We start from the raw sequence: 21,088 nt of genomic DNA, 5'->3' as shown, positions 1-21,088 counted from the left end.
TTCACTGTTGTCATTATAGTTTTATCTATCATATTCTTGCCACAACCATCGGCTTCAAAAATGGATCTGAGCTTTCGTAGTTTTGCCTTCAGGTGTATGTCATCACTGATTCTGTGGGCCCACATGATTAAAGTGTGAAGGGCAGACTTGTGCGTAGTATGATGGTGGTAGGAGGCATGGTCATGCTGGTGGCTTTTCTGTATACTGTGCAGCCAAGTATACCATCAGGCTTTCAGTAAACTTATATGTCGAGGAAAGGCAGCACCCCATTCTTTAATCTCAATTGTAAACTATATTTCACTATGCTGTTGATTGAGACATTGGTAGAACTTCAGTAGTTTTTCCTCACCATGTGGCCAGATGAAAACACATCATCAACATAACGTAGCCCGCAATTGGAGTAATGGTGCGCTGTTTCTTCAAATGCCTCCATGAAGATGTCTTCTGCATTAGGCAAGACAGGGGAACCCATAGCTAAACCATCATTCTGTTCATAAAATTCCCATTTCCATCGTGCATTTAACATTCTTTGTCTTTTCCGTGTAGTACCAAAGTCTCGATCAGAAGGCATGTAGCTATGACCAGTCACTAAAAACTTGATTTCAACACTTATTATATCTTTCTGAAACAAGCAACATTAAAACCATCAACATCAAACAATTTTTGTTCTAGTTGTCACACTACAAAATGAGTTCCTTCTTGTGAGTTAATCCTGAAGCCATGAGCTTTAATACACAGGATACCACTTCATTACCTCCTCGACCAGTTAGGCCTTCGTGCCACATGCACTTCAATGATGTTCCTGCATCGATATGTATTCCCAAGTTATGATTTGAGAGCTGTCATGAGTAAAACTTGCTGATGTGTGTCAGTATAGGTGTAAACATAAATTGTTGCAAATCTATGGACACAGTACATGCCTCACTTAAGGGCATCTGTGAATTTGTAAAGTAGATTTTCATCAAGTCCTGAGGTGTCCTGGTGTGTTTGTGACAAGTTTGTAGTGTAGACTTGGCAATTCATTAGATGTTATTTTTGCCTGCATACTCACTTTATCACATAGTTCACCCATCATTTCTTGGATTGCTGAAAGAAACATTGCTGTAGAATTTTTTGAAGATGGTAGAATAATATTTGTAAGTAACTGAAGAAGCCACATATATTTCTCTAAAAGAAGTGTATGTGTGGCTTACATTTAAATCAAGACTGAAATATTCTTTACTTCCTTTTGTTGTTTGAGGAAACTATTGACACATTCTGTGATTTGGTTCACATTTTCATTGTTGAACTTCTTTTATGAGCTCGAGAACTTGGAGTGTGTCTTCTACAGTCCTTGCACAATGTTCCTGCCTTTTGAAGTTTCACCGTGCCACTGCCATTCCTCTTACGCCAATCAGATGTTTCGTGAACTAACTAAAAGGAAATCTTTGTGGTACTACCAACCTTTTCCATGTTACTGACCTTGGCTCTTACAACAGTTTCTGTGAAAAATTTGACATTGCACAATTTTGGTACTTTCAGCATTTCCAGTCTTCAGTTTTGATAATATACTGACATTGTTGTAGCTATGTTGTAACCATCACCTTTCGTTATGATCATGTGCAAAGGACATTCACCCCAAAAAGTTCTTTGATCCTTGCCTTCTGTGTAAGCATTAGAATTAAACCTTCTGAAATGTGTAATAAACTTTGGATCATTGTAAGATGAAATGGAATGCACACCTTTAGCGTGTAGAATGTTATATTCCAAGTGATATTGGCGAGGTGCTGAAATTTTGCAAAAACATGTAGGACAAAATATATTGAGGAGCACTATTACCATTGGCTGTTGCCAGGATGAGAATGGCAGTTTAACTGATAATCATGCTGTCATTTAGTTTAGATGACAACTTCATTGTTTCAAAATATCTACTTATTATCCATATTTTTGTACAGACCCTATGCTAACTGTTGTTTTTCTTTATTTAGATGGCCAGCTAAAAGTATTCATGGAGATAAATCACAGCAGGAGAGAGATTATGTATTAGCAGGTAAGGTCAACAACATTTTATTTAAGAATAATTGGAAATTGAACCCAGTTTGCAGTTTTGTGTTGTGTGATACATTGTAATTTGTAGTCACATTTGTGCAGTATGCCTGTCATTTTGAAATCCTGGATCCTCTGATTTTGCTGAACTAAAATTTTATTCTTTGAAGTGTAGCTTGGAGTAAAAATCCACTCTCTAAATACACCAGTTTTGGGACTGGGTGTGTATGAAGTTAGCAAACTGTCTCAAAAGTTGGCAAGTGTTAATCTGCAGGGTTTGTTGCTTTTGCTAGTGCTCACTATTTGCTGCATTGTGTGTGTGTTGAGTAGTACACATACAAATAAAAAAGATCTGTAATTTGGACCAAAGAAGAAATCTGAATGTAATTTTCTAAGTTATATTGCCATGTTCTACTTATTAAGGTGCCTGTGAATGACATGTCTTCACTATTTGGTAAGTAGCTATCTCTTCATTCTCTATCAGCGCCACCCAGGGTTTGTCAGTATTGTCCACTTCTGTTATGTGAGAAGCATAATTGAACATTTGATAATTAAGGTAATTAGCTCATACAGACAAATTACTAGCATTGACTATTAGTCAAACCTTTCTTACTTTGCTGTTAAATTTAGAACAGTGGAAACCAATAATATTTTAGAAGGAAGATCTCATTTGATGATATTTTGCAACCACCCAGAAATCATTTTTATTGCAATTATCAAGAATTTTTATTCTACATAAAATTTCAATGTAATTGTGTTTTTTCCAGAATTTCGAAATGGGAAGGCAGCAATTTTGGTTGCCACAGATGTTGCTGCGCGTGGTTTGGGTAAGTACAGATAGATTACTCCAAAACATTATTCATTTTTCCATGTTTCAAAGGTAATTTTGCCATTGAAATTTTGGATGTAATGGATTTGGAGTACAAAATCTACGTATTCAACAGTTTTCGTAACTTTTATTTCTGTTCACTGATAAGAAAGACAACACTGTTAGCTCAGGCAAATCACGCTTAATATAATACTAAAATTGAAGCAGTTATTTTTATACACATATGACTGAAAATTTCTAGTTAAAATTTTTCAGTGTTAATTACATAACAGAATCATTTGTTTCATCCAGGGAGAAAACACTATACTCATAAATTGCATTAGTAATTTAAGGAGTACAGATAAAACCCATTGAATAGTTGAGACACTAAGTAGTTGACAGATATATAAAAAAGCTAGTAACATAGTCTTATTTATCTGCCTGTCAGTGACTTAGCTCATAAACTGTTGTGTGAGTTGTTTCTTCTGTTCCTTACATAACATTCCATCAAGGAACTTCCATTGTCATTTATATTGCATTAGTGTATCTAATTACAGATAGTTCTGAATGCCATGAGATTAATGCAGTGTTCATGTGAGTGAAAACATTCTGTTATTTTCCAACATGGAGTAAAGTGTGTTATTACAGATCTGTGTTTCTTTTTCATCTGTGATTTCTTTGTTGCACTATCATTCATGTAACAGTACATTTTGACAGTTTTCAGTATGTTAGTATTTCTTCATCAGCGTTTACAGCTGAGAGGTTGATGTATAAAAGGGGAAGTTAAATTCAGGTAACAGCCAATCACCTCATTATGACATTAGCAGACAATGCTGCATTGGAGTGGTAATAAGTTATGTTATATGTAATATTCCTTAAAATTGATCAAGCTATTTGTAGTTACATAAGTCATTTAAAACCCATATCTATAGAGGTTATTGGAAATATTACACTTAGCACCCAGTAATAGTTCTGAAATATGGTATAGATTGTATACTGCAGCCAAGTTCAAGGTGTCAAATTATTAGATAAAGCTGACCTGTTATTCCCTTAAGCCTGCAGTGAACATGATAAATTTTAAAATATATGCTCTACCAGTTATAGCTTATTTATTGCCCGTGGTCTTTTTTAAAAATAAATGTCCAAAACTTATACCAGGTGTTCTGTTGGAGGTGAAAAGACAAATTGTGGCAGTGGTCACCAGACTGGTTGACAAAATAGGAAAAGCTGATGCCCTGTAAACATTATTTCTTAGGATTATTCACGGTTGTTTTCATGCATCAACATTGTACATGAAACATCTGACAGTGTTACAGCGAAACCCCTATTTATTGTTGATTTGACTGGATGAAATACAGTGTATGGAGGTGTGCTGGAAACTACTTAAACAGCATTAATGGATCACTCAGGTCACACTAAATGGTGGTTTCACTGTTCAGCTAGCTGTTACTTTATCCTTAAGAGGGTCTCCCAAATTTTATATCTAAGAATCCCACAAGAGTGTGAAATTCCAGTGGAGCTATTTGGTAAATCTATATTTTTTTCCCCCGTAACATTTGGTGGAAGGAAACCATTGCTCACTAAAGATGCAAATGGAGTAATAGACGTTCAGTGAATTTGTGTGGAGTAATCCTCATTAACTTCATAGTTTTTAAGCTGAGTAGTGAAAAGTCCTCCACCAAGTGTGTTTCATAACTTAGTTGCAATCATGATAATAACATTCATTCAACTTTTTGTAGTCCAGCTGTCATCTTGTAAGCATTTTTTAATGCCAAGAAAAATAAACTGGTGGGTGTTTGGTTTAATTTATGCCTACTGTGATGGTTGGAAAATGACAATGTGTTGTGATAAAGTCTATCTCCTTAATTAGGTTTATCAGATGCTAAAGATTACACATTTCCTTTGCTTTACACACTGCCTCACTTATAGAATATTACTCTCTAAATTTATATCATATAGGAATTGGGCTTCTCAGGGCATGCCTTCATAATCTTCTGGAGCACCACAATATCGATACAAGTAAGATGCTTGAGAGAGAACAGTTGTTTTGTATAGTACAGTTACAGTAAAGCTGTGGAAACAGTTAGATCAGGTGAATGGAAATCGCCAAGTAGAGATTATAGCATGATTTACAAGTAGAATGTACATACAACAAAGCTTTTAAATGTAAAATGGTAATTGCAGAAATGCATGTGGATTTGGGTGAAGGGGAAGTTCACAGTATTGGGAAGACAAAATTACGCAAAGGTGGAGACAAATCAGGTGGTCAAGAAAAGGGATAGCGCAATGTCAAGACATCCTTTTCAGCAGTGGACTGGTGATTTATTGCTGCTGAATAAGTTAAGTCGTCGTCATATAACAAGAAATAATCGCTAAAGGTGAAGAGGTCAGAGTGCACTCATTTAAGTTAGTGTTTCAACATTATAGGATTTATTAACTGTTTTACAGTTTCTTTGAATAACACCACAGTTACTTAAACTTTGTCAACGACTTCCCACTGATTTATCATAGTGCAGCATGTTTTTTTCCAGTTTTGAACAAATTGCATCACTTATCCAATCAGATTTTGAAGCTTCATATCAGATTTTATAAACCTATGTCACTGTAAAATCAGCAGTGTTGTGAAATTTGCTACCCCTCTTTCTCCTCTATATATTTGCAAAAGTTTTTCAGCCATTTAGTCTCTCACTGTGCATTTAGTCTCTCACTGTGTGTGTGGGTGGGTGTGCGCGTGCGCGCTCACCTGCCATACTCAAATATGTGAGAGTATCTTCAATTCCATAATCTGTCTTTTAAATTTAGAACATGTCAGTTACTCAATGCTGTTAATGTCGGTCAGCTCTTATGTGCCCTCTTCTCTGGTGCTTTGCTAGGGTACTAAAGATTTTCTCAAGTGTAAAGTAAATTCCCCAGCAATGATTACTGCGTATTTAGAAGTCATTGTGTTGGCAAGTGAGAGAATTCCTGTTACAGGGTATACACGACCCGGGAAAAACTCAGGAATTTTTTCATCCGCGAGAAAACCGGGAAAAACCCGGGAATTTTTCGGAATTCCGGGAATTTTTCTGCTACTGGAGAATGATACTGCAGCAATAAAATATAAACGAGAGGGGAAAAATAAAACTTTAGTGGTAAAGGAAATGTGCAATTTACAACAACAAAACATCGTGCACGCACAAGCGTCTGCAAATTGCAAAAATATGTCAAAGGCCGTAGGGCGCAGACTGTAATTCTTCGTAACAATAAACTGCTTGCTATGAGCATGACGTCACAACTGTTCACATTAGATTCGTTTGACCAATTGCCAGCAGTCTGTTGCGCATGCGCATTTGACTCGCGTATAAGCAGTACCTTCTCCCGCTACTTGAAGTTTGGCTGTTAGCTGTATCGGTAGTAGCAGCAAGCAACCAGATACAAACGAGAAAAATTTTTCTCGCGTGCCCTAGCTGCCAGATTCACGCTTGCACAGAGTTATCTGAGTTGTTGTGGGGAGGGGGTTAACCTCCACGTGACACGTGTTTACGTTAAGTGATTTCGCTGCTTCTCTTCGTGTACAGCTCCCACGTCAAATGAAAACAAATCGGATTTCTGTGGCTGGGAGCTATCAAGTGAATTAAAATACATTCACATAATTACGGAAGGCAAAAATATATTATTAATTTCAGTTTTCTGATTTTATTTTATTTCCAAGTTAGTAGCAGTCAAGCATTAATCAACCGCCTTGCAGAATAGTGAAGTTATTTTTGCAAGTTTGCTAAAGAAATTTGGCTTTATTAATATTTCCGCTGAGGCAATCATTTTATTTGAAACGAAGTGTTTCATTCTACAGTATTCGCTAGTTCTAACTGTTCGCTGAATTTCAAGTGCACGTTATCATCTTCTGCCATATATGGCATTATGCCATAATAAAGAACCAAAAATGAGATCGTAGAGTACTGGTACTCCAAGAAAATTTACATCCCAAAACCACACTGAAAAGCTTAATATCAGATGAGACCTACTTCATTGTGAATCCGGGAAAGCCAATTTGCACTTCAAGCCGAATTATGCATTTTAATATGGTTTACGAAATTCCGATGCTCTTTGGAGTATCCTCTGATGCTCTGTTTCTTTTATGGTGTGATGTAAGCTCTCTTAGTGCTTTATACACATGAACATGCGGGCTTCCTACACCACTGCAGTTCCACACGCACAATAACGCCTGTTTTCTGGCACTCTCTGGCAACTGGTAAATCGAACCTATTTCCAACGGTCTCCGGATAGTATTGCGAACGGTGGTTAGAAAAGCGTTACTTTCAAAGTAAATTTCTTTTTACGCAAGATGAATTATGTTACGTGTGAGAAAGTGGGCTGGATATCTAAATCACAGAGCGTTCGAAACTGAACAGTTTGAGGACCAGCCACATACTAGAATTTCGAATTTTAAATTTACTGGCACATTTGTGTGATGTATTTTAAAGTATAACACACGCAAAAAAAGATCAATATTACATGTGTAAGCTTAGCCTCTGTTGTAGCATGTTAATCTTAGAAACCAATATTATATGTGAAAGCTTAACTTTTCTTGTAGATATGCGGTACTGTGTACATTAATGTAAACCGTTAACTAACTCTTGCGTGTTCGCGCTATGTAACCAGTGATCTTGCTATTGGCTGACTATAACACGTGTCCTATGCTCTGAATAGCTGCTGTCATCGGCTGGCGAGATCTCGTGACTTGAGATATGACTCGCTTACAAAAGGACATCGCAACCTCGGTTTCAACACTCCGGAAACTAACGCCCTGTGTTTGGTGCAATTCAAATTTATACTTTCGTAATCCGAAAATATGCAGCGTATATGTTGCTGCAAATCAAAGGTCTTTCCAAAACTTCTCTCTCTTTTTATTAAGTCTCACCAAAACTTCTGCCCCGTCTTTTGTCTTTTTTTCCCGGGAAGTTCTATGCGATTGTATAAAACATTTACCTTTCAATCCTGATAAGGTTTACAGTTCCGAGGGAAAATCTACGAAAAACCTACTGTCACTTAGCACAGAAAAAGTGTATTTTCGCCTGGGAAAAAGCATATTTTTTAAACGGGATATCCGGGAATAATCCGGGATTATTTTTTTCCTTGTCCCCGTATACACCCTGTGTTAGCAGTGTGCTATTTACTAGTAATGATACTTATTTATCAAGTGAGTTAATTGCAACATTGAAGTCTTATTAATCTTATAAAATTGTGTGTTTGCAGTTGAAAGTGCATGCCAATCATTGACCTTAAAAGCCAGCTCTCACCTTCAAGCAGCATATTTCATAAAACTTCTTATGAATGAAAAGAATTTTTGAATAGATGCATTATATAATGCCAGAAAAAATTAGTATACACTTTTAGAAGTTTAAATTTCACTAAAGATTTATTGTTGCAACAGTGCATATGAAGTACATGGAAATGATCACACTTACAGGTCAATAGCACACGCAGTTCTGAGGTTCCAGGTATCAACCTGTGCTGAAACACATTAGTACACGGTGTAGGCTGCATGGGTGGCAGTGTGGTCACGGACTCTTGCATCCAGTCAGTCGTACAGTTGGGGGATACAATCCTCAGATATTTTATGCTATTCCCACTCAACCTGATCATATCATTCAATAAGAGATTGTTGACTGACAAGTTGCTCAAGACACTTCTCGTCCTATCATATACCACTTATGCTCAATGGAGGGACATATCTGGAGATAGTGCTGGCTGGGGAAGTTGCTGCATGTCTTACAGGGGAGCATTATCCTTTTGAAACTATACATCACCTTCCTGTTGCAAGAATGCGTCTAACAACATTCTGCACCTACCGAGCTTTGGTTACGACCCCCTCCAGAAACACCAAAGGTGAAAGAGAGTTTCAGCGTATCGCACCCCAGACCATAAGAGCTGGGGCAGCACCATTGTTCATGGATGAATGCATTCTATGTAACAGCATTCACCAGATCTATACTGTGTACACAAATGACCGCCACATGCACGCAGGCAAATCTGCTTTCATCATTGAAGACCAGGACGTGATGTTCCATCTTCCAGCTGAACCAAGCATGTTGATGCTGTGGCATGTGTGGAAGATGGGCTAGAGATGTGTGTGCCCATAGCCCCACTGCTAATAACCAGTTCACAGCATCTGGTTTGACAAGCCCTCTTATCTGTGCTGTTTGTAGCTATATGATATGCCACGGCTGCCCTTACAATACGACAATCCCCGTGGGCGTCTGTGCCATGTGTATGTCCAGAACAGTGTCTACAGGCATGAGAATATTCACGTAGCCACTACTGACACAATTGATGCAGCACACCCAACTTGTTTGATAATTTTCTGAAAGGACCATCCTGCCACTCAAACGGCAACATTTTGACCCCTTTTAAACTTGCTCAGTTGGCTGTAGGAAGCACGTGTGTGTGTCTGTGGCACTGTTGCCTGTTTGCTTCACCCATTTGTATCTCACTGACCCTTCTGGCTGTGAGAAGTCCCTATTGAAAGGTAGACGTAGATGGAGCTCTGGTAGCTATGCCACTACCCTATCTGTTGGTGGACAGTGTTGATACCAATGCCAGTACATCTATCATCAGGTGCCATATGCTCTCATTGACTCAAAATTGTCATCTTCCTTAAGTGTACTAATTTTTTTGTCTGGCAGTGTGTTTTGGTTACTCGGGTCAGTATCAGTATTGAATATTGAGTAACTATCTTATCATACTTTGTGTACTAATGACGACAAATCTCTACGCATCTTACTGTCAACACACTATATCCTCAGGCTGTGCATCTAAGAGCATCCATGTTCCATGAGCATCATAAAGGTCTTCTCTCAGAATAAGGTAGTGAGAGAATCAGTGAAACTGAATCAAGCATGCCTGTAGGAGCAGCGTAAGTTAATACATTCTGTTAGGGATATTACTTTTTAGTTTTGTGTCTTCAGATTTGCTGTTAGTAATGTTATGGTGAAGTGTAAATGTTGGAGAATACTAAAATACAGTCTGGTAAGGGTGAGAAATGTACTGAGAAGTTCTGTCAAACTCGCATGTTGCTGAATGAACCAATCGGAAGACAGCATAAGAATATAGTGCATAGCACTTGTTAAGCAGCCCTGGCATTGAAGTAATCGGCAAAACAATCGGTTGGTGTTCATGGACATGCAATTGTTGAGTAGCCTCTGATCACAAATATAAATTCACTGCACCATTTAGTGGGGCAAGTAATGCTGTGATTGGTCTGTGGAATTGGTTTTATGGAGGGTCAGTTCACAATATATGAAGTTGCTCTTTGGGTCGGTGGGTATCTAGTGGATGCGTAGGGAATATTATTGAGTGCATTGTAGTGGCACTGAAATGGAATTGAGGTGTTGTGATGCTCCTTTAGCTACACCTCTGATTTAGGATCAAATGATTAAAGCCTGATATGATAATCATGAAATAGTGTCATATAGATCTTATATTTTTCCCTGAGACATTTAAGTCTCTTCTTTATCTACGATTAATGGCTGAAGCAGAAGAAATGAATAAAAATTTGTATTGTGGCCGGGACTTGAACCCAGGTCTTCTTGCTTGCTAGGCAAAAATACTAACCATTACACCACCATAGCAATGGTATAGTGAAGTGAAAATGTCTGAGAATACCAAATACTTAACCATAGCAATGTTACAATGAAGTGGAAATGTTGGAGAATACCAAATTTCATTTCATTTCTTCTGCTTCAGTCATTATTGTAGATAAAGAAGAGACTTAAAATGTCTCAGGGAAAAATATAATAATATCTATACGGTCATCTATGGTACAGGACTTTCCCATTACGTCCAGCACTGGGGTGCTATTCCAATGCTGGAGAGATCTGGCAGTAGTGACAATGTAAGGGAAAATAAGCTGAAGATACGGATTGAAGTTTGTGTTGGAGAGGGCACTCAACTTGGGTAGTTCATGCAGGAATGTTAACCATAGGGCTGTGGTGGTGTAATGGTTAGCATGACAACCTGGGCTAGAGTCCCGGCCGCAGCACAAATTTTTAATTCATTTCTTCTTATTCAATCATTACCGTAGAAATAGTGTCAGTTACATCACAAACCAGTCTGACGAAGGTTCTGATAAATGCTGTTCACCAGTCTTTGGTAGGAATGGGAAAGAGAGTTTGCCATTCAGTAAGAACTTAGTGGAATGCCATTTTACAGACATGGTGATGTAACTGTAGCAAAAGGGAAGCATTCAGACTGTTAGACGGTTGATGTCTCTTTAAAAAAATGACAGAAATCGCCGGGAGACTTCTGGTCATGTGATGTATTTGAAACTCCAAATTTGGAGGTTAGAATTCTGTCACTGCAGGTATCACAAGTGCATATACAGTCAAAAGGGGCAAGTACTATATGAATTGGAGTGAGCAAACCATTCCATAGTGGAATCGGTGTAAGTTGATTACTGTTAGTTGCAGTGGGCTGGATGTGGCAGCTTCACGTGTCTACAACAATCAGTAGCGTAATGCAATTTTGTAAACATCTCTGTGACAACACTTCAGTATTGTCACAGCTATATAGATGACTTGTTTTCACCTGCAGCCTTTTGTGCTTCATAGTTGAAAGCTGGCAACAGTGCTGCAAGCTCTCGGGGATCTTTCTATGCCATCTCGACTGTACCAGGTTGTATACGCCCCAGGACAATCTGGGAAAACCTGGAAATTTTTTATAATTCCAGCAGTGTTTCATCGTTTTAGTTTTCAGTTAAACTTTCATAATTTTGACTGGTAAGAACTGATATTACAACAAAGAATTTTACTGTATCCCACTACTGCGGAATAATACTGCAGCAATAAAACACATAAGATAGAGGGAAAAGTGTAAGTTGCAAAAGAAATGTACTATTTACAACAGCAAAATACAGTGCACAAAGCGTCTGTCAACAGCAAAATGTCTCAAAGGATTTAGGACGAAGACAATGCAATACTTCATAACAAACTGCTTCTAATGAGCATGACATTATAATGTTTACGTAAGGCTCGTTTGAGCAATTGCCAGTGGAGCTTGTGCGCATGCGCACTTGAGTCACATATGAGCAGCACATTCTCCCACATCTAGTTACTTGATGTGGTGTGGCAGTTAGCTGAATCAGCATTAGGAACAAGCAGCCAGAAGGTACACGGAAGATTTTTCTGGTGCACCCAAGCTGCCCAATTCATGGATGCAAAGAGCAATGTGAGTTGCAGTGGGAGAGAGGTTAGAATGCATTCACATGATTAAGGAAGGTTGAAATATGTTACTTGGTCTCAGATTTTTAGTTTGTTTCTAAATTTTTGGCAGCGAGTCGTTAATCGCCTTGTGGAAAAATGAAGTTATTTTTGTTGATTTGCTAAAGAAATTTGGCTTTTATTAATATTTTCCGCACAGGCAGTCAGTTTATTTGAAACAAAGTGTTTCATTTCACACTGTTGGCTAGTTTCAACTGTTTGCTAAATTTCAAATGAATGTTTTCATCTTCTGACACGTATGGCATTATACCATAATAAAGAACCAAACATGAAATAATACAGTACTGATACTCCCAAGACAATTTGAGTCCTGAAAACCACATTGAAAAGCTTAATATCAGGTTGGGGCCTACTTCTTTGTGAAGCTGGACATAAGAGCGTGTACTTGTAAGCCAAATTATGCATTCCAGTGTGGTTTAAGAAATTCCAATGTTATTGGAATATCTGATGTCCTGTTTATTTTGTAGCACAATATAAGATCTCTCAATGCTATTATGTACGAACATACAGGCTTCCTATGTCACTGTAGCTGGGCACATGCAGTGACGTTTCATTTCCTGGTGCTCTGACAACTGCATGACTTAAAACAGGTTGTGGAAAATATTGTGAATGTTGATTTGATGAGAGTTACTTTTAAAATAATTTTGATTTCACACAAGATGATTCATGTTACATTCAAGAATGTGCTTTGAATTTCTTCAATCACAGTGCGTTTGACTCTCATTTATAACTTAACCCTTTGAGTGCCAGTCACTTAACCAGAATTTCGAGCCCAGGAAACTAGACATTGTCATCATTTAAAATTTTACTGGCACACAAAAAAACGTGTATATTATATGTGAAAGCTTAGCTTTTCTGTTACTTAAACTATATATGTTAATTTAAACCACTAACTTTTCCTACTGTTGTGTTCGCACTTCATAAATGGTGTTGCTATTGGCTGACTACATCACGTGTCCTGTGCTGTGAAAGTCTCCTGTCATCAGCTGACGAGATCACGTGACATGAGCCAATGAGCTATGATTGGCTTACAAAAGCTCATTGCAATCTCACTCAATTACAATGCTTTGAAAACTAATGTGCTGTGTGAAATTTGAGTACATGCTTTTGTAATACGAATATATGCAGTGTACAGGTGCACCATCAGAGACCTTTCCAAAATCCTTTTTCGTTTTTAAAAGTGCCAAGAAGTATAAAAGCTTAACAGTTCAAAATGATTGATAGGTTTTGTAGTTCCTAGGGAAAGAATACTGTCACTTCATGCAGAAAAAGTGTATTTTTAATCCAGGGGAAAACCAGGAATTTTTTTCTTGTGCTTATATACACCCTGTGTACAAAAATTTGATATAATTATCACAGGATTGAAGTTACTGAAAAGCTTAAGTTTTAGTGTATTCAAATTAGTTGGTCACGTGCAGTTTTGAATACATGGTGTTCGATCATAGCATGTGACTGCAAAATTTTTCATTTCCCATTGCCTTTTCTCGTTTCTCTACCCAGTCAGCATTGTTCTATATTGATTTTGGTTGTGTTGGTGACATTAGGTGCCTAGATGGCCTTCTTGATGCTGTCGTACTGCCCACTACCCCATCTTACATGTGTCTGATGTAGATTTCAGATCTCATATTCAGATGTGATAATATTTCCCAAGTGTTTGCCTAATGTGTATTTGAGGCAGAAAGTTGGTACCAGCCCTAATATACCTCATTGAGTGTGGGTAACAGGCTGGAAACCCCACGCAGGCTGGCCGGCTCCCCAGCCCTCGACGTTAATCTGGGGTTGGTAGCCAAGGACATTCCATCTCGACCAGTAGGTTGTGTTATAAAGCACTGTGGTGTTACAATCAATGGAAATAAAGATAGCTTTCCTATGAGTAATGACTCAGCTAGTCTCTTTGGTATGTCCTCTCTCCTTTTGACACTACCACTTCAGGGTTAAGAAGAGCCTTAGGGGCAGTAGCAAGTTGAATTTCTGACTTTCTTGTTGTACACAAGACTCTTTTGGTCTTTGGGCTTCGTCTTATTTTTGTAAACAGTGTTCACTTTTTGTTTTTGTGCGACGCCACCCTTAGTTTTAAAACACTATTTTTCTGACAGGTTATTCCTTTCAAAAAGAAGTAAATGCATAGATAAAAACATCAACTTAGCAGGACAACACACTTGCAAGGTTTTAGAGCCAGTGGCTCCTGGCAGAAGGGTTGATGAGAAAGGAAAATAAGGAAGGAAAAGTAATGGTGAGGTTGAGGGAAAATGGCAGAGTTCAAAAGAGTTACTCAAAATACCAGATTAAGGGAGACTTACCGGACAGGGTGAGAAGGAAAGGATAATCATGGTGGACTGCCTGCAGTCTGTCTTTCCTTCTCAACCTGTTCTCGGTAAGTCCCCCCTGGCCTGGGGTTCTGGGCTACTTTTCTGAACTCTTCCCCTTTTCCTAAACTTCATCAGTCCTCCCCCCCCCCCCCCCCCCCCTTTCACCCCTCTTCTGTCTCCAGCAGCCCTTCTGCCAGAACAAGGAACCACTGGCTCCAAAAGCTTGCAAACTGTAATACCTTTTTGTGTGTCTCCTCCCGCCGCCGCATGATGAGTAGGCTTCTTTTATATATCTAATCACTTAAAATTTCAGAAATTGATTGTTTTCATTGATAGATTGTTTCTTCTCACACAGAAGTGGTGGTGGTATGTTAAGCCTTTCAATTATTTTGATATGATGGGGAAAATAAGATAGATATTGGGGAAAATAAGATAGATATAGGAGATATATTGCACATTAATGTAAAGAAGTTACTATTCTCCAAGAATGAATATGTATCAACATACTCATAGGGGCATTGTTGGATTTTGTGTATTTAAATTATTGAGCCTAACAAAAATTAATATTATCAACTACTTGTGTTCAGAAAACATGTTCCAAATTGTGCAATATGGAACAGGTTTGGTCATTTGTTAAAGCTCCATTCGTGAAAAAAGTTAAAATTCTTGGTTTCAAGTAAATAAGGAGTATAAATTAACTCATTTGTGATAATACCATTTTTTATTGTGTATACTAACAGTTGTTAAACACAGACGGATACCGGCCTTGAGAGTGATCAAGAAAGATTGTTAGGGTAGCCCCCGTTACAGTTTCCAGCAAGCTTAAGCTGTATGGAAATTTTAGCCAGGTAATTAACTGATATCTTTATAGAATGAAAATACAGTAAAACCCGTCTTTCGTAGTTGGCCAAGGGTCTTATATAAAGAGTTGTGGGAAAACATAAATATGGGAAATTACAATTTAAGTGCATACTTCAGAAATGATCAGTAAGCAATTTAATTCATTGTACTCACATGTAAATTGAAATGCTTGGTCTTGTATACATTTCAGATTTCATGAACACATTGGTAATTCTTGCATTTTTACCAATAAATCTGTAATTGTAGTTATTATTGTAGTTCACAAATATATTCAAAAGAAAGATGCTTGCACATACAACAGAAAATTTTTAAGAAAAATGGAATAGCAGTTGACAAAGCGCAAAGTTAAATGATTATATAAGAAAACAGCAGTGATAGAATGTTTGGTAAATGTTGTCATGATGTACCCTGCAGGAAGATACTCTGCAGGATAATGAAATATTATTCTGTAGCACTTAAGAGGGAGAAATTAACACCTTGAAAATCGTTGTTTGGCAGTCATTATTATAAATATCATTGCTGCTAATTTCACTCACAACAATTTAAGCTGTGCTATTAGCTCCCAACCTAACCAACACATTGGAAATCACTTCATATTCCGTATGGGGGCATACAGTTTACCACTTGATAATATCTTCCTTGAAATGAAAAGTATTGCTCATTTGACGAAAAATAGCCCAACAGGTTTCATGTAGTTCATATATTTTCCTAAGAGATGTCACATATGCAAATGTTCAAAACTAGTTTGTATATTAATCGAAAGACTCACTGCCATAGCTCTTGTTCATCATTGCCAACTTTTCCTCTGCTCAGACTAAACTGAAGTCTACCTTAACACAGCTACTAAATGTGGGAACACTTGTAATAACTACATGTATATTTATTGTTAAGTTGACTTTGGTAGGGGACGCAGCACTGGTGGCACAGATTGTTCAGGCTTGATAGACGTCTGTCGATATATAGCAAGGAAGTCCAGGGCCCAAGAGTGTTTTCTGCTTAATATTTGATACTTGTAAACATTACTGGAAGTTCAATATAATGTCAGCCACTTTTTTTTTCATGAGTTGTGTGGTGTGACATAAATAACTACACACAAATAGGTGCAAATCATTGTGAGTATAGGGAGCTTGAAGGGGCCAATAAGAAGGTTTAAAAGGTTGGAAAACATTAATACTTGAAATGTTAAGTGGGGTTATACTGTATGCCCAGATATGAAAGAGTAGTGGTTCATTTCAGCGTAAGAAGTCAATATAATGTTCATTCTCCCTCTCTATTAACTCCACCTTCCATTCTCTTATTCATAATTTTTTAGTGAAGTATACCTGTCAGTTTTGTTAATTTAGAAACACTGATTTCAATTTTGTCAACGTGCTTCAGAAATAGTGCAGCTGTTGTATTTAAATTAACTGTAAGTAAAACAGTTGTCATGGAATGTCTCTTGCCCAGTGATCATTTATGTACGCAGACTGACTGAAACATGACAAAACACAATCTACAAACAATAGTCAGTCACACTGTTGGGATTTGCTGTGGAATATCAAACTGCTCCAGCATTTAACATGTACTATTTTTCCTCAGTGAAGTGGCACACAGTGTGTATACGCATAAATGGCACTGTACACTGTCAAAATTACATTTACATCTAGCATTACTCCTGAAATACGTCTGTGTGCAGAAATGGATACTTCTACTAAACCCATGTTGAGGTTCAACTTGAGTCCCTTCATTTTGTACCTTTTGAACTACTAAGCATAACTTAAAAACAGTGCTTAAAATATGCATGTTTACTCAGTCTAATGATTTTTCTCTCTGTTCAGACTGCAATTTTTCTGTTTACAAAGTCTATAAAAATTTGTTCTCCCTCTCCCTTCCTCCTACCTCGAATCTCCCCCCCCCCCCCCCCCCCCCCCCCCACTCCCATGCGAACACACACGCTAGCAATTAGTCAACTGTCTATTACTAAAATGCCACAATATTTACATGTTTCTAAAGGAGGTCACAGTTGAACTATTTTGTAAGCTGACCTCTATTGTAATTCAGTATTTTTTCCCCCTCTACATTTTTGTGAATAGTAAAAAAATAACTGTATAAGTAATGTGAATTTAGATGCCCTCTGCTGATACAGTATTTGTAATAAACTAGATTGTTTCATATATTGTTAGAAAAGTCATTAGGTTCCTCAAAATTACACGAAGTCCAGAACTGTAACATATTTGTAAGAAAGAAAAGGAGAAAAAGAAAGTAAACATTTCTGCACTCATTACACTGTATATTTTTCGGTTTCCTAAATTTTACTTCATTTCAATGACTTTTGAGAAACATTTATAATATACCTAGTTCTGTCACCAGTACTCTTTTGACTTTTTTGGCCACATTTTCAGGAAATGTGTGATCTTTGCCTGTTTTCCTTCCTTTTGTTTAAGATAATATAAGGGAGATTGCAGTTGGAGGTGACCAGTGTAAATTTTATTCTACATTTACCAGTTCGTTTGTGATGCTCCACTGAATTAATGGTATATATTATTGTTAATCAAGATTGTGTTATTAGTTAAGCACAATAATTTATGTACGCTTCAGTTTATTTATAGAGTTTAGCAACAACAAATTCCATTTATAAGTATGAAGTAGTGTCTCTATAAGGAAGTTGTGGATGATTCTTTGCTATGATTTCTGAGAACCTCGTTTTAGCACTAAAATTGCTCAGAATTTCCTTGAAATTAATTTAATGTTTGCTTTTATACATAGTTTAGAAGTAACTCAATCAAATTATTCATTTGGCACTTCTGAAAATTGCTTTTTATCTGGTGGTAAAGCAGACACAGTTGTGAATCAAACCAGTAGTTCCTTTCTTATTTGTTGAAGTGTTGATGAAAGTTTGATTGCGTACATATTTATCTATAAATCATCAGACTTTTGGTTATATCTTGATAGTTGGGCATCAATTTTATATTTGTCAACTAATCAGTCTGGTTGTTTCTTATTTTTCAGAGGCACATGCAAGATAATTTAGTAAAAAACACATGTGCTTTATAGCATCTGTCTGGCAGTGCCTCTGATTGGTTGGTTACTCCTCGAGGGCAACGGTGTTGAAGCCCACGGGAGAGCCAGCCACAAGCAGTTTAATTCATGCCACGATTCTATGAACACCCTTCTCCTATCGTTTGTCACACCCCTACCCACTCAACTCTTGAGCAGTTAGGTTCACAGCTGAGTGATATGCTGTCAAGGAATAGACAGGTAAATAAGTTCTTGCCAGAAATTTATATGCATATTGGCACACACACAACTCAGTATAAAGAAAAATCAAAACACACACATTTAAATCCTTGGTATCAAAATTCAGTGCCAGTATGTATATACGAAATGGTTTTAAGCATTTTGTCATTCAGTATGTTATACAAGAATATTACTTTTTTATTTTAAAAATTGTTTTGTCATTGTCAGTTCAATACTACAATCATTTTATAGATGTTGAGTATTGCAGTAGTGGAAAACCAGGTAATTTGAGTAATCAGTTTTTAGCTGATAGTGTGCATTCATTCTTCTTTACAAACTATGCTAAGGCAAATAAAAAAGGACTACAGTCGGTGAATACATAAAGAATGGGAGGAATGGCAACAATGCATAATGGATACTGAAAATATTATTTTTAATTTTAACTTCATTGCTGAGGTACAGTGGTAAAGAACAGAAGAAATAAAGAGAATAAATATTTGTTGCCAGTACAACCACTGAATGTGAGGTAAAGGCTGGTTCATTCATATCCACTATTCCATGGTTTATTTCTCTGGTGGGTAAGACTAACCCACTCTTTCCAATTTCTCATATATTTGTTTCCTTTAGTGTCTGAACATTCCGCTATGAAGGATTGAATTCAGTATACATTTGCTGTTGCCCTGTCACCATTTTTATGTTGATTTATATTTTTTATCTGTCTTGGTATGGATATTATAAGCTTTATAGTTTTGTTGCTTGTAAGCCATATAATCGGTGTCACAATGTCTGTATTTCTTTGCCTTCAGATGTTGAAGATGTCAAGTTTGTCATCAACTTTGACTATCCTCAGAGTTCAGAGGATTATGTCCACAGGATAGGACGAACTGGACGATCAGATAAGACAGGAACAGCATATGCATTTTTCACACCAAGTAATGCAAAGCAAGCAGGTGATTTAATTTCTGTGCTAAAAGAAGCCAATCAAGTAGTGAATCCAAAGTTACAGGAAATGGCCTCTATTGGAGGTGGATTTGGAGGAAGAGGTAAAACCTGTTGTATTTCCTTATTTAAAGTAATTATTATTTGTTAACTTTTATGTTAATAGATGGGGGTACAAAACATTTGCTGATGTAATTCACTATGCACAAATTGTATCACATCATACAAGTTAAGAATTTGTATTTAATTTGGTTTTTTCACTAATATTTAGATTAAAGAAATCATGATTTTCCTTGGATTTTCCTTCCCCGCCACCACCACCTGTACATCAGTTGGTAAAAATGGAACTCCTATAGGATCATCACCATGTTCTGTCTGTTACAATCCCTTTGCTGAGGAAGATGTAGAGGTATCCAGTTGAAATTTGTCAAATACTAATGTCCTTTGGTGGTGTGAAAATTTAAGCTTGTAAGTCAGTGCAGTCAGAAGATACATTCATGTCACATATTTCCATACTCGTAAGCTCACTCGCCAAAACCTATAGATCGACTATCGACATGTAATCAAGTTTGTAAGGAACTTTCAGTGCGTGCTACTCGCACTCATGTTTTTTCTTGTTTTTGTTATTATTATGGAGAATTTTCCTAAAGTGTGATAGCTAGAATGTATGTGAACAAGTGAAATGTTAGCAACATCTACTAGTCCCTAACCTGCATCCACATAAACAGAAATTTTGCAAACTACTTTAACCATTTCAGGGGGTTAGAGTTCTTGCTGTGGGCTGTGACCTAAAAGTTTCCATTTGCTCGAATCGATACCCATGGTTTTGATGCAATGCTAGTAATACTATTTCCTGAAGCTTCACCAGTGTATGTGAAGAAATTAGTCATGTTTGTGTGCACTGTAAGAACATATGGTTGTATTTAAAGCCATTGTATTAGTTTTCTGTAATTAAATTTTAGACACTACATTTGCTTTAAATTGGTTTCTCGAATTAGTATACAGTAATCCTGCTTCACTCTACATGTCATTTGGTCCGTGATTTAATTTCTTGACACACTCTCAAAGTGAACTTTATTGCCCATTTCAGCTGATTACTTACTCTGTAAAGCAGCGAGAAGCTCACAACTAGTGCATCGTATGTAAGTGATAGTCAAGAATGACTTTGTCAATATGCTTCACAGATTGTGTGAAAGATATCTCACAAACACGATGAGAATATGTGGAGATAAATGAACATTGTTGTCTTTCTAGTTCTGCCACACGAACTGAAGTTAGTCTTTGGCCTAACCAGTCCTCCTCCAATTTTTCAATCCATGTATTTTTCTCCAGTCAGTCCTATCATCTTCATATCCTATCCGATCTCATCCGTCTGTCTCAGCCAGTCATCCTCTGGGTCTGTTTGCTGCGATACCTTCTTCCACTGCCTGCCTGGTGATCTGGTAATGCCCATACAACTTCAGTCTCCACTCTTTAATCACAACCATAATGTCCAGTGATTTGCACGACCCCTGAAATTCACTATTCTTCCTTTTCCTTAGTCACTATCCTTCACTGGTCCAAAAATTTGCTGACAGCATTCTTAAATGTCAAGAATTTTGCTTTTTATCTTTTGGGTCAGAGTTGAGGTTTCTGCTTCATGTAGGACTACAGTATTACAAACTCCTATAGAATCT

The 21,088-nt window shown here is 37.3% G+C and overlaps 1 protein-coding gene across 1 annotated transcript in view; it reads left to right on the top strand.

Moving 5' to 3' along the window:
• LOC126473306 (uncharacterized) overlaps positions 1–21,088 on the top strand; it is a 58,698-nt gene that overhangs the window by 27,661 nt on the left and 9,949 nt on the right. The window contains exons 10-12 of the mRNA XM_050100281.1: positions 1,968–2,029; positions 2,793–2,852; positions 19,280–19,516. Of these exons, the coding sequence (XP_049956238.1) occupies positions 1,968–2,029; positions 2,793–2,852; positions 19,280–19,516 (359 nt within the window). The remainder of the gene's footprint in view (positions 1–1,967; positions 2,030–2,792; positions 2,853–19,279; positions 19,517–21,088) is intronic.

The sequence above is a fragment of the Schistocerca serialis genome, chromosome 4 (assembly GCF_023864345.2).
Source record: "Schistocerca serialis cubense isolate TAMUIC-IGC-003099 chromosome 4, iqSchSeri2.2, whole genome shotgun sequence".
NCBI lineage: Eukaryota > Metazoa > Arthropoda > Insecta > Orthoptera > Acrididae > Schistocerca > Schistocerca serialis.
The sequence above is the reverse complement of the archived record's forward strand: the minus strand, read 5'-3'. Positions and strand labels throughout refer to the sequence as shown.